The sequence below is a fragment of the Ipomoea triloba genome, chromosome 5, assembly GCF_003576645.1.
Source record: "Ipomoea triloba cultivar NCNSP0323 chromosome 5, ASM357664v1".
In the NCBI taxonomy this organism is placed as follows: domain Eukaryota; kingdom Viridiplantae; phylum Streptophyta; class Magnoliopsida; order Solanales; family Convolvulaceae; genus Ipomoea; species Ipomoea triloba.
In genome coordinates this window covers 30,505,611-30,520,056 of record NC_044920.1, presented here as the reverse complement: position 1 = coordinate 30,520,056, position 14,446 = coordinate 30,505,611, and the positions used below count along the sequence as shown (strand labels likewise).

The following is a 14,446-nucleotide window of genomic DNA, read 5'->3' as shown; positions in this document are numbered from 1 at the left end:
ATATCTTAAGATTTTATCATTTTTTTTATAATGTTGATCCATCTAAATAACCCATGATAATTACCAATTGTATTTAACATCTAAATTTATTATGGTATAATTAAACATTGAGAATTCCTTCTTATGATGATTTTTTTTTTTTACTTCAAATAATATCAAAAGCCCATTCACTTCCTTTTATTACTTTTGAATAATATAAAATCTTAAAAATTATATAAATCAATGAATTAATATTTTCCGTTATTTAAATTTTATATTTTTATATAATCAATTAAGGAAATTGATAATACACCTATTAAGTCCATCATAATTAAAGGATATTTAAAAAATTATGATAATTGTTCCAATTCACAAATTTATTACGATAATTCACAAATTATTGCGTCCATAGAATTATGCAAATTCACAGATTATTACACATAAAGTTATGCTAATAGTTACTTTTGAATAAAATCTTTAATTATAGTAATTAAGAAATTAATTCACACATTATACTTTTATTAAACTATTTTTATACTTGCCAAAATATAGTTTGCCATAATATAGATTTTATCTAATCAATTAAGGAAATTAGTGGTACACATATTACGACATAATTAAAGGAGATTAAAGGTACACATATTACATCAATAATTAAACAAAATTAAACTTACACGTATTATCTATACTATCTATACTATATATAAAAGTAAAATCGCCCTATTTCATTTTTCCCGCCCAAGCATTTGTAGTTAATTACTTAAATATTTTATTGGTCAAATAATTAATAATAAAGCTTATTTGGTAAGAAAATGTAAAATGGAAATTAACTAATATCTATTAATTGGTAATATCGTTGCTATATTCACGTATCAACACTATTAATAAAAGTAAAATCATTTATCGGAAAAGGAAAATGATATTACTAATTGACTAAAAATTATTTTAAAACTTTAATAAAAAATAATTATACTTTCATTTTGAAAACTTTAAGTTATTTAAACTTAAAAAAAAATTAATTTGACATGGGTTGTTATATTTTTATAATAATCAAAATTAATTCATTTAAATATGGATGAGGAAGATAAAACCAAATGCAATATGGTGAAAATGAATATACTTAAAGTATAAAAGTATAATTACACATATATAAGTGTAATTGACTAATAATAATTAGCTAATAATTATTATGGTAATTAAGCTAAACATTGATCGTTGAATTTATTTTTATAATAATTATAATTAAATTATTTATCATTTTTCCCATATATATTTTAGTAATAATATAATTACATAAGTCATTTTACTTAGAACTTCGTAAGATAATTGTAGACAAACAAATAATATATTATTCAATTAATTGAGTAATACTTTTGCACTAATCTTATAATCAAATAAATGTACATGTTCAATATTAGAGTTTTTTATAATTTCTTTATTTTTATTATCTCAATATATAATAAAAAAATTTATCCGCACGGGTAATTGGACAATTATTTGTTATAATTCAAGCAAGGACAACATCATAAAACATAATCGATCCAACCAATTTCATCAATTACGCTATATAATATTCGATGTTATAATTTATATAATTGTATATCAATACAAATATTCTTAAAATATTATAACAAATCAATTCCGTGCAACGCACGGGCAAAAATACTAGTATTATATTAATAAATATTACGGAGTATAATAGAACAGCGCACAGATGCGAAAAAAAAAAAACAATATTTTCTTTGTCTAAGGCTCCGTTGAATCTAGTGCTCTCCTTCGTTATCGTGTATTAGGGTTTCTTCGAGTCTTCATTTCAATCAAGGATTTGGGCAAGTTCAAGGTTACAGGATTCGTTGATTCAGAAGCTATGGATCTGGAAGTGGTAGGGCGCCACGCTCTTTTCTTCGATGACGATGCCATGGCGGCTTTTGTCAACTCCGCCGATGCGCTTGTTGAATGGAACTCTCTCAAAATTGACCGCTACGACGTACGCCACCTTCTCTCCGCCCCTCCTCCGCAACCAAGGCGGTCAATTCCTTCTTTATCTCATGCTATTGATTCCTCACTTAAATCAGAGCTTGATCTGGAACGTTATCTCGATCTCCCACCGCCTTCCGATGAACCAGGTAATGCGTTTGCTCATCTGCATATATTTTCGTTTTCTTATATGTTTTTTACTCGTGCTTAGTGGTTTGAAGCTATTAATTTTTCTTTTAAATATGTTATTTGTAAATTTAGTACTCCGCATTTATTAAATTGAATGGTATAGACTCCATTTGCTTGGATAATAGGGTTGATTGAGAATTTTAAGCGATCCAAGCATAGTTCATTAGTTTGCAAAAAGTAATTCTAAGGAATGATAATATCATTATAACTATCTAAGAATGCGATGCAGAAAGGTAAGAAAGTTGTTTGGTAATTATAATGTAAAGTGGAAAGTAAGGGTTACTGGAAGCCTGAATTTGAATTACAGGTTGACCACAGATGGGAGGGGGTAATGTGGAAATGTTTTGGCTTTCCACTTGTTAGATTAAATACACAAGTTGGTATCTGCTAGTGTCTAGACATGTGTCCATTTATATAATTCATAATTGCATGGTCCTTTTCCATACAGAAGAAGAAGGAGAGGATGCAAATGCAGTTAATACTAGTGGATACCATGCCATTCCCTTCTCTTATGGAAATTCTAATGATTGTGCTGAACAAGCGGGTTCTGCTGCGGGGTTTGAGAACTCTGGATTTCGTCCTCCCTTCAGTGTGCCTGAAAACCTTCTTCAATGCTTGGTAAGTTTGTGTGTTTAGGTCTACTTCATTACATTTTTATGACTGTTGGATATTGTAGTTACATGCTAACAAGATTTCCCCATGTGGCCGAGACTAGTGCCTAAATTTTATATTATTCTTCACCATGTCTAAGTTTTCAGAATTCAGATGCTTGGAGCAGTGACGGAGTTATTGTCATCTAAGGTTGCCATTCACAGGCACCTTGTTTCCTTTTGATGTCATGACCAAGGGAGAGTGCGGTACAGGTGGGATTAGGAATATAAAGTTTCTTTACAAGGACAGTTATCTTTGTTGCTTGAGGGGGGAAGTTCTACTTAATCATATTGTAAAACTCTGCTAGTTGACCATTGCTTCACTCGTCTGATTGATTGTTGATCTTGAGATTATTTTGTAAGATTCCAGTTTCTGTTTGATATTTTATTGTATTTTGAAGTTCACTTTTTAACAGAGAAATGCTTTGATTTATGTTTTTTTCAGCCACCATCTGAGAAGGATCATCAAATAATTGCAAAGACTGCTCAATTTGTTAGCAGACATGGCGGGCAGTCAGAAATCGTTCTGAGGGTGAAACAGGGAGATAACCCAACATTTGGCTTCTTGATGCCTGATCATTACGTACATCCGTACTATAGGTTTCTTGTTGATCACCAAGAACTGCTGAAGTCTGATGGGAAACCACAAAATGAAGAAAGAAAGGACGTTAATGAGCCAGATGGTGCATTATCCTTGCTTGGTTCTGTTTATGGGTCTGGAGAGGATGAGGATGCTCCTAACAACATGGCTTCTAATGAAGCTGTTGATGCGCTTTCTTATACTGCACAAGAGAAGGGTGAATCTAGTGCAAATGTGCCTAGACAAGATGAGATCATTTCCAAGTATCCACCTCCTTCTGGTAGTGGTTTAGATAAAGAAAAGAGTCATCTACTGAAAAAGAATCCTTTGATCAGTGGATCCAAGAATGGAAGCACAAGCCGCAAAAAACTGAAAGATGATTCTATTTCTGCTTCTGTTTCTGCAGCATTAGAGAAGATTAAGGCATCTGGTCTCGGAACATTTAAGATTGAACCTGTAGTTCTAGAGCCTCCATCTGATTTGAAGAATTTGATTGGCAAGATTGTTGAGTTTATTGTGAAGAATGGAAAGCAGTTTGAGGCAACACTTATAGAACAGGATAGTAAGCATGGCAGGTTTCCTTTTCTTCTCCCATCCAACATGTATCATCCTTACTATTTGAAAGTTCTCCATGGTGCTCAAGAGGTGCGTGCTCTCTCTCTCTCTCTCTCTCTCTCTCTCTCTCTCATACACACACACACACATCTGATTAAATGAAAAGTGATCTTCATCTCAGATTTGGGTTTAGATAGGACATCTAGCCCATTAAATATTCATTTGGATTGGAACTGGGGTGGGTTGTTATTTGCTTGAATTGAGCTTTTTTTAGTTTTCCAAATCTATGAGATTGTATGTAGCTCTATTATGTTTCAAATTTTGATTATGTACTAATGTAGTAATGTACGACACTTCTGCTTTTTCCAATATTTTTTGAATGAAAGAAATGAAGGGAACATTTTCTTTCCAATTCCAAATCTAAATAATGTGCCTGTTTTCTTTACAGTCAAAAGTTAGTGGCAAGAGCCTCCATTCTGGGATTGATGATTCAATTGGGCAAGGACTGGAAAAGAGAGCATCGCTGTCCAAGGAAGGTGGTACCCTGCCCTTTGGATCTGGTGAGGGTGATGTGCCTTACGAATTAGATAAGAAAGAGAAATTTAAGATGGTGATTGGAAAATCAAAGAAGGAATCACAGGAACCATTGGACAAAGGGCAGCTGCAAGAGCATGGATTCAGTGTAGATGCTGCTGCTGCCGCCGCCATTCTTCAAGCAGCTGCTAGGGGCATTAAGAATCCTAATATAGGAATTCTCTCAAAAGCGGCTGTAAATGCTAATAGCCAGGGCAATACCACTGATGGCAGCCTAGGTACTATCACTTCATCTGGACACGACAATATGACTGCAGGGTCAAGGGCTATTGCTAAATCCAATGCTGAAGCTGATTCTTCTGAAACACAGTTGAGTAAAGAACAGAAGCTGAAAGCAGAGAGGCTGAAGAAGGCAAAGATGTTTGTGGCCATGTTGAAAAATGGAGCTGCTCCACGTGGAGTATCCATGGAACCACCGGAATCTGGGCTATCAGGTTCCGGCACTGAGTTGAATCATCATGGTGAACAAAGAGAAGGCAGTTCAGCTCCATTAGATGGTGATGTGTCGGACCAAGGTGGAAGGCTGAAACCTGGAGATGAATATAATGAGAGGAGATCAATGAGGAAATACAGATCGAGATCTGGGAGACATGAAGTGGATGAAGATGGTGAAGGCGAAAGGAAACAGCAATCTACCAGGAAAGAACATTACTCTTCAATGAAAAATGGAGGAGAAGAAAGTGAAGATGCTAAGGATCACAAGCGTTCAAAGAGGAAGCATCATCGGTCACACTACTCGGATGAAGATGAAGCATCTGACAAATGTGAAGAGGAAAGGGGTCATAGACATTCTAGGAAAAAGCATCATCGATCACACCACTCAGATGAGGATGAAGCATCTGACAAGTATGAAGAGGAAAGGGGTCATAGACATTCTAGGAAGAAGCATCATCGGTCACATGACTCAGATGAAGATGAACATGAAGCATCTGACAAGTATGAAGAGGAAAGGGGTCATAGACATTCTAGGAAGAAGCACCGGTCTCATCGCACTTCCAATAAATATGATGATGATGAGGAAAGAGATGAGGAAAATCGTAGGCACTCCAGAAAGAAGCATAAATCTCATCGGTCTCATCACTCCACACATAACAAAAACAAACACAAGCGACTAAAAGAAGCTTCTGATGATGAGCAACATCGGCACAAGTCCAACAAACATAGTAAGGGTACTGCCAAAAGAGAAGATCTAGAGGAAGGGGAGATCAGCGGCAAAGTGTCAGATCAATCCAAAGGAAGTTTGGGTGGTACAATCAGTAGAGAAGCTTCTCAAGATATTTCTAGTCCACGGCAAAGAGCCCCATCTGAGCCCTCCGATGATCTCAGGGCTAAGATACGAGCAATGCTGATGGAAACTAGAAGGTAGCTCCAGATCATTACCTCATTACCTTTAGAGATTAAGTGTAAACTGGAAGGTTTTTCTACCGAAAACGGTTTTTATTTTACTCAAACTAATCTTGATCATTTGATCCAATTGATAGTTTATCTTCTTTTACCCTTGCGGGTTAACTAACATTCATGGATGGATACATGATTAGTTACTGGAAAATATTGTTCTGCCTTGCTCGCCAAGAGTATTTTCTTTTCCTAAAATATGTAAGTCAATGAGTCATTTCTGTAAGGCATAATAATCTACAAGACCCAGTTAACAGGTTACAATAAAACGTCAAAAATCAATAATTGGTCAATTGGATGGTTACAGAAATGATTGACTAACTCAGGAGCGACAACGAAATATTATCCATATTTCAAATAATGTAATAAAAAATTTAGTGTTTGAATGACGAGTAGAGTCGTGGATTGAAGTCAGTAAAGGGAAATCATCTAGAACACGTACTACTATTATCGAATTTGTTTTATTTCTGCTGCATGAATTTAACTCACTAACTCAATAGATAATATTTAAAAAAGAGATCAATGTTCATACCTCAGCAGCGGTAGTGTGGGTGGGCAGATCCCTTGTTTACTGAACCATTGAATCATCGTGATTTAGATCATTCCAAATGTTCTGTCCGGCCGGAGTGTGGGAGGCTCTTGGAACCGGTTGGACTTAGCTCACTAATTCAAAGACAGTATTTGAAAAAGAGATTAACGTTCAAACCTCGACAGTGGTAGTGTTGGTGGGCAGATCTCTTGTATGTTGAACCATTGAGTCATCGTGATTTAAATCATTCCAAATGTTCTGTCTAGCCGGAGTGTGAGAGGTTCTTGGAACAAGGAATTGAACCTTTTGGGAGAAGAATTTGATTTCTTTCGTTAGTCAAGAAGTCCCATCAATTAAGGAAACAAATTAAACTTCCTTGCCCTCCTTATACCCAATCTAATACAGCTTCCTTACATCGTTTAAACAAACATTTATTATTATTTATTCTTTTTCTACTCTTGATAATACGACATCAAATTTTTGTACAAATATGCTAATGTAGAGTAAATGTCAAACAAATCAAGCTGCAGGACGTATACGCATAGCGGCTTGCTTACGAGAAAGAGCACGCAAAGAGACTTAATTCGAGCAAATTACAATCAACGCACTGCACACTTGCTTGCCGCTATGGTTAGTATATATATGTTTATTAAGAAATTCCAAGTAGAAACCATTTTTTCCCAACCAACCTCCTAACCAATTATCTACGCCAATCTTTTTCTCCAAGTTGAAATTTTGGACTGGACGCCGCAACTATGTATGGCTGGTCTAAGGACTTTGGCGCTTTGCGCCCCAACATTGCTGACAACAGATATTAATTATGTGTGGACAGACTATATGTTATATCAAATGGAATAATTAGACATTACTAACTATATGTTGGGCTCAGAAGTCAAGACAATTCATTTCAAAAAATTTTGACCGTTAAACTCATCATCTAAATAATTCTGATAGTCGAACTCATATTGAAAGATGAGTTCATCTTAAAAAACTTAGTCAGTCACACTCATTTACGAACGTTATAACATTTGAAAGCTTTGAGATGAATTGTTAAACAATGCATGAGATGAGTTTGACGATTAGAGTCTTCTAACATGTAGTGGATCACTGGATCAGGTTCAATTGCTCCGTCATAAGTGTTGGTAAATAAATAGAATAGAAAGAGAAATTTAAATGATGTGATAATATCGAATAGAAGTATCCAATTTGTCGGTCAACGATGACCAAAATTTAGTAAAGCGTAGTAATAAGCGCGTGGAACGATGGTGAACCGAAACGTGGAAGCCTTGATGCCTCTTAATAAAGTCAACCTGCTTTCCGGCTCCTAAACAGCTGTGGGCCGTCCGACCCGTTGACCCAACCCGCTTTCCTGATTTCACGTGAAACTCGTTCTCTCTCTGCCCGGCCTATCTATTTGGCCGGTGAATTTGCCAGAAACATTCAACGGATTTGCTATATCGATTTTTAAAAATTTTTATTTAAATTCATATCGGATATTTAATCTTTTAATTTGTCTGATAAGTTACTTTCACATTATATACTGCATTTGTATATTATTACTGCTATTTGTAATTTGTAGATTGTTATGCAATGAGAGATGTATTGCATATATGCGTTAAATGTATTCATTTGTTTAATTTGCATGTAGATTGGATGACAACAAATGTGGATGGTGTCAAGTTTTACAGATTCTCTGTTCAGTGCTCACCAATTCCTCGATAGTGTACGATCTATCATTTTTGTTGATAACATTATTGGTGTAGCGTTGTCACGATTGATGTAATTTGTATTTGTTTATTTTCTCCAGTATTGTGAAAAAAAAAACATGGGTCACACTTGTGTGAGACCGTCTCACGGATCCTTATTTGTGAGACGGATCGGGTCGAGTCAAAGCACCATGCAAATGTCATACTTATATGTGCAAATCTCACACTTATATGCTCAAATATAACACTAATCAAAAATACAATTTTTGTTACTTATAAGAGAAAAAGTAATACATTTTTCATAATAAGTAATGTTGACAAGTACCTCTCACTTAGGCAAATATAATACTTTTAGGAAAAATGTAATACTTTTAAATCGAAATGTAAAAGTATTGTATCTTTCCCTTAAAAGTATTAAATTTACCCTAATAAGTAACAAATTTTTTATTCCTGATTAGTATTATATTTGAGCATATAAGTATGACATTTGTGCATATAAGTGTTACATTTGCATCTTGACCCAACCCGTCTCATGGTGAGACGGTCTCACACAAGTTTTTGCCAAAAAACATATATTCAATACATTTTCACCCAATCAATACAAATAATAACTAATTTGAGCAAATTGAAAACCTTCTTCTCCCAAAAGGTTGAATTTTCAACCCAAGGGTCTCCACATCCTGGTCCGACATAGCATTTGGAAGGATATAAATCATGATAACTCAATGGCTCAGTAGATAGGACCAAATGTCTGTTGCTGAAGTTCAAACTTTGATCTCTTATTTCAAATACTGCCTACTGAACCAATGAGCTAAGCCCGTGTGGGCTGCAAATTGAAAACCTATCTAAGTCTTTCCCTCAATTTAATACCCCCCCCCCCCTCCCCCCCAACCTCCCCGACTTTTTTTTTTATTTTTTTTATTTTTATTTTTTTACCTATAGACTATAGCATTCTTCAATGTAATGTAAAATTCCAGCATACATTTATTTTAAAATTTAACCTTTTGTAATTAATAAAATTATTTTTTTGAATTCAAAATGGGTATAGTTTATTTGCCAACTCTCTAAATGTATTAACATATTTTAAAATAAATTAATCCCATGTATATTAAGTCAATCTCCTTAATCAAATTAACACATAAAATTAAATGCAAACAAAATTAATATTTTATTTAATGCATATTACTTTAAATTTAAACTAAATGCCATTTATTATTTTCTAAAATTTTAAATTTAATGCATAATTTTTATATTCATTGACATGTGTACTATTGACGCACTCTCTTACATCATCACTATTCTCCAACTCTATTTTACTTCCATTTCCCAGGGATGACACAGATTCCTTTTGTTTTTAAATTATGTAATTCTAATATGCAATAATTATCATATTCATACTATAACCCAACTTTACATATTTAATTTCATTGTCTCTATATACACAAACACACCATATAACTTGATTTTGTATGGCCATGTCAAGGTAATGACAACCCTATTGCTAATAACTTCCTAAAGGAATTTTTCACTTTTTTTTTTTCTTTTGTCACGAGGTGTTCTAAGCAAGCCCTAACTTATTAGTTGCATGCCATATTTGTTTTACAACCTTTCTTGTTTCTAACCCCAAGGGCCCTCGATCATGCCCCGATCCGAATAGCATATCGTAGGATTAAATCATAATCCCCTCACTTTGAGATGTTGCTACCACAATACTTCTGATGTTGGTGACTAACCATTTTTCTTTGGTGGTAAGAAATAACTGGTGACAAGTATCTTTTTGAATACTCAACAATTAAAAACTCAATTCTCGATAATAAACTTTAAAAGTTTGATTGCTTTGTTATGGTAAAAAATTTTAAAGTTTTGACTCATAATAAAATTGAATCTTTTTTTTTGTTTATGTTTTTTTTAAAGAATACACACACTTCAATGTAGTGTACTAATTATATATATTTTTTGGTGATGAGAAAACTCGCAACAAACGCATGAGCGAAACCAACTTAATCATCAATTTCAAGACATTAAATGAGTAGGTTCGCTTACATGCAATTACTCAATTAGGTTTTGGTCAGTATAGATCTTTTTTCTTTACCTTTACATGATTTATGTTTTGACGTATAATTTAGAATTTTGGTTTTATAGCAAAAGGAAGAATTTAAAAAAAAAAAAAAAAGGAAAAAAAACTCGAGTCCACTATTCCATTCACATTTGGTCATAAGTCATAGTCCAAAACCCATAATAATGCCGAGTCAATTGCACCTCTTAAAATAGTGAGTTTCAAGACTTCAAACTTCAAACAAAGACCTTAATTAACCTGCTCAATCTCTCTCCCTCTCTCCCTCTCTCCCTCCATACATCCTTCTTGAAGACTGCATATGACACAGTTCTTCTCGATCTCCACAACGTAGAAAAGATCGATCATCATCGGATTGGGTTTCGCACGCCAGCTAATCATGGACGGTTCACCATCTCATCATCACCTTCATCATCCGACAGTGATTCTCAACTCCCTCGACGATCCTACCTTGCCGGCGCCGGCGTTCCGGCCCGAGAAAAGGGCCGTTAACGAACTAGATTTCTTCAAGAGAGAGAATTCTGATCTCGATTCCGCCATGGACGAAGCTCTGGTTAGTAAAGGGAATGGCCGCCGTGTCGGAGATGAAGCTGTGAACCATCCCCCAGTACTCGATGTAAATTAAAACAACGTTATCAGATCATTCATGTCCTCTGATTAATTCTCTTTTAATTTTATCCCCCATTGCAACTGTTGATGATGATGTTTTTATGTCTTTTGCTCTACAGACTGGCTTAGATCTTCTGGGTCCAAGCAAGAAGTCCATGGTCTTTCATGGCGCTTTGCCAGCAACAATGGAACATAAAGCAACAGTTGAAGAAGAAAGAAGTTTATATGTATGGTTATTACTTTTTCTGCCCCACTTTTCCTTTTATATCTCATTTTAGGGTAAGTAACTTTTAATAGATACTAAGAAATTAAGTTATAAAATTATTAAGTATTGTCCTCTTTTTTATTAAGAAATCAGTGAACCTAATGACCCATATTTGAGCAAGGGCAGTAGGCTCTAAATCTCTCTGATTTTTAGGATTCTATCCTTCTGACTATATTCATTTGCTATTCTCTCCTTCAATTTAATTGAAATTTGTTTTGGTTTTCAAAAAAAAAGGTATTGTTCTCTTTGTTAATAGATACTAATTTAACTTTTTGTTAATTAAAATTTCTAAATTTTGATATATTTTAAATTTTAAATTATATATTAGGAAACTATCCATTAAATATTAGTTGTTCCGGCCTATATATATATTTTTAAAAATATGTTAGGTTTTGAAACTTAATTTATCTAAAATTGTATTGACCAATCCTTAATTTAATTTATACATTTTTAGCATGAGAATTATATTCAAATCCATCTGATTCTCATGTTTGTATGTCTATTTTCAATGATTTGGAATGGTAGTTAAGCCCATCTGGCTTGATAGATGTCATTTGATAGAAAGTAAAGTCTACTTTTAATTTGCATGTCTGAATGGAAATAATTATAATAATAATAATAATAATAATAATAATAAATAAATAAATAAATAAATAAATAAATAAATAAATAAAATGAAGAAAATGAAGAAAAAAACCCAAAACTCCATTACCATTCTTGTTTGTTGAAGATTATGATTACATTGACTGATTGTTAATTACATAATTATGGTGCAGCTTACAGCTTTGAGGGAAGAGCTGGAAAGGATGAACTCGGAAAATCAACGTTTGAAATCAATGCTTAATCAAGTCCACGAAAAATATAACGCTTTGAAGATGCACTATGCATACATCTTAGAACATCAACACACCCTAAAACCTGAAATCCCGGAAGACGATAAGGTACACATATGATGTTTTTAGTTGAAACGGAACATATTTAGATATATCATTGGATTTTAATAATATAATGTTGTTTAATTTAGTCGGGTAAATTGGATCAGATGAACGATGGATTCGCAGAAGGAAATGAGAAGAAAAGAAAACTGACAGATGGTATGAAGGAAGAGCATTCACATTCGTCGCCGGAAGGTGCCGGCGCGTCACCGCCATGCCCGGAAGATAACACCAGAGAAGAAAGCCCCGACAAGGTACAACAAAAGCTTGTTGGCAGATCCAACGGTGAACATTCTGATAACCTTCTTCCAGCTGCCGCCGATCAACACGCGCCGGCGGCAAAGAAGGCACGCGTGTCCGTCCGCATACCATGCGACACACCTTATGTAAGTTAGAATCTGATCGATGTTTTAACGCATGCATTGGCTATTAGTTCCAAAGACTTGTAGTTAATTAGAAGGTGAAATGGGTTACGTTTCAGTGTTCTGATGGATGCCAATGGAGAAAATACGGTCAAAAGATGTCCAAAGGAAACCCGTGCCCTCGAGCTTATTATCGTTGCACCATGACCTCTACTTGTCCCGTCCGCAAGCAGGTATATATAGCTACATTTTCCCATAATTTTTTTAGGGTGGGAGGAAAATCTATCCCCATTAAGTGAGGGTCTGCATCAAATAAATTTTATATTGTAGTCTGGCAAAAGATGTTTAGGTTGTCCATAACTCAACTCAAATTAATAAGCTTAATAAACAACGCAACCCTTAATAAGATCAGAGTCAATTTATAACTTTTTGATTACTAAGTCAATAATTTGATCAGTTTGGTTGAATTTTAATTTGCCATAGTTGCACTCATAGATGGAATTGGATTCTTAGCTTGTTTGTTAAAATTTTCACATTAATTAACATAGCACTGATAAAATGACAGATCCAAAGGTGTGCCGAAGACCGTTCGGTTATGATAGTTACCTACGAAGGTGAGCACAACCACCCACTGCCGCCGGCCGCCAGGCCAATGGCATCCACTACGTCGGCCGCGGCCACAATGCTACTCTCCGGCGCCGCTCGGAGTGCGGACGGCGGGGTCCGTCCGGCGAATCTCGACGCCCTCCCAGCAAATTTCCTCCCAACAATATCAACTTTCGCACCAGTCCCTACCATCACCCTGGACCTCACCAACCCCATGGCTACACAGCCGCAAACGCCGCCGCCGTTCCATTCCCCAAATCCTCCGCTCCCTCCCGGCATCGTAAGCGCCGCCGCGGCTGCCCTGACGAGAAATCCTAGTTTTACGGCGGCTTTGGTTTCCGCCATCGCCTCCATCATTGGCGGCAACAATAATGCAGCTCAGCCGCCGCCGCCTACTGAGCTCAGTGACCAAGACGTTAAACCGTCTCCCAGCATTGAAAGCAACGCGCAAGCAAAAGTTTTATAGAAATATAACTGAGGTTATGTTCTATATATACTCCCAGTCTATATATCTTCTTCTTGGAACTGTAGTACTGTGTTTTGATCAATATAATCAGAATGCATGCATGTACATTTAGTACTGACCATACCCTAGCTAGGGAAAGACTTCACTCTATGTTACGTTGTTGGTATGGCTTGCCCAATTTTAAGTGATTTTGATATTTTTGGGGTGACTAGGCCTGTGGTATAGCAGTAGTATTTTCTCAACTTATTGAAGCACAAAGAGACAACCTCCCAAGAACAATTTGGTGCTATTGGACCACAAGGTCCTTGGCAGCTACTTACTTTGTATTAAGTGTGAGTAGTGTAATGTGTAAAATAATTTAGTCATATTATAATATTTGTATTATGCTCATTATGAAAATCTGAGTTTTTAATTTACATCTTATTAATTTTTAAATTTATGTAGTAGGATAAAATTTGATAGGAACTCACATCTACTTAATTGAGCATTGGATGTGAGTTTTAAAAATGTTCTCCCATGACAAACAAGGTGGTGGTGGGTTTAAAATTATAAGTGTAGCGAATATAATTGTCTTAGACTTATCACGACCCATGTTAATTGGATTAAGAGGACACCCATAGTTGAAGACTTAATCGGTAAAAATAGTAATTGACGATAAATTGATAATTACAGTATAGTCAAGAGACCATTTTGATTATTAACTTTAATCAATCTTAATTAGTTTATAAGATTGAAAATTTTAAGCTCCAATAACTAAATAAACAACGGCTCTGTTTGGCAAAGCTTATTTAGGAGCTTATAGCTTATTTTAAGCTACTAATAAGCTATAAGCTCTGTTTGGTAATGTTCTCAAAATAAGCTAGTAGCTTAAAATAAGAGCTTATTTTGAAATGCTACTTGGGGTAGCTTTTCAAAATAAGCTAGTAGCTTTTTAACTTTTTTCCATCTTTATCCTTATTGTTTTAAATAAATGAC

General features: G+C 35.0%; 2 protein-coding genes across 3 annotated transcripts; both read left to right on the top strand.

The window, feature by feature from the left end:
- Nucleotides 1-1,710: 1,710 nt before the first annotated feature.
- On the top strand, nt 1,711-6,084 carry LOC116019448 (protein suppressor of white apricot). Of its 2 annotated transcripts, none has more exons than XM_031259649.1 (4): nt 1,711-2,105; nt 2,597-2,763; nt 3,241-4,020; nt 4,379-6,084. In XM_031259649.1, exons 1-4 carry the CDS (start codon nt 1,847-1,849, stop codon nt 5,888-5,890), a joined length of 2,718 nt encoding a protein of 905 aa, XP_031115509.1. In that variant the 5' UTR covers nt 1,711-1,846; the 3' UTR covers nt 5,891-6,084. The 2 variants fall into 2 exon arrangements, with proteins under 2 accessions (XP_031115509.1, XP_031115507.1); XM_031259647.1 differs by having other exon boundaries at nt 2,594-2,763.
- A 4,360-nt stretch (nt 6,085-10,444) lies between these two features.
- Nucleotides 10,445-13,887, top strand: LOC116019459 (WRKY transcription factor 42-like). The gene is made up of 6 exons (XM_031259668.1): nt 10,445-10,844; nt 10,957-11,064; nt 11,879-12,043; nt 12,145-12,423; nt 12,519-12,632; nt 12,965-13,887. The coding sequence occupies exons 1-6, from the start codon at nt 10,608-10,610 to the stop codon at nt 13,469-13,471; spliced, it is 1,410 nt and encodes a 469-aa protein (XP_031115528.1). The 5' UTR covers nt 10,445-10,607; the 3' UTR covers nt 13,472-13,887.
- Nucleotides 13,888-14,446: the final 559 nt, after the last annotated feature.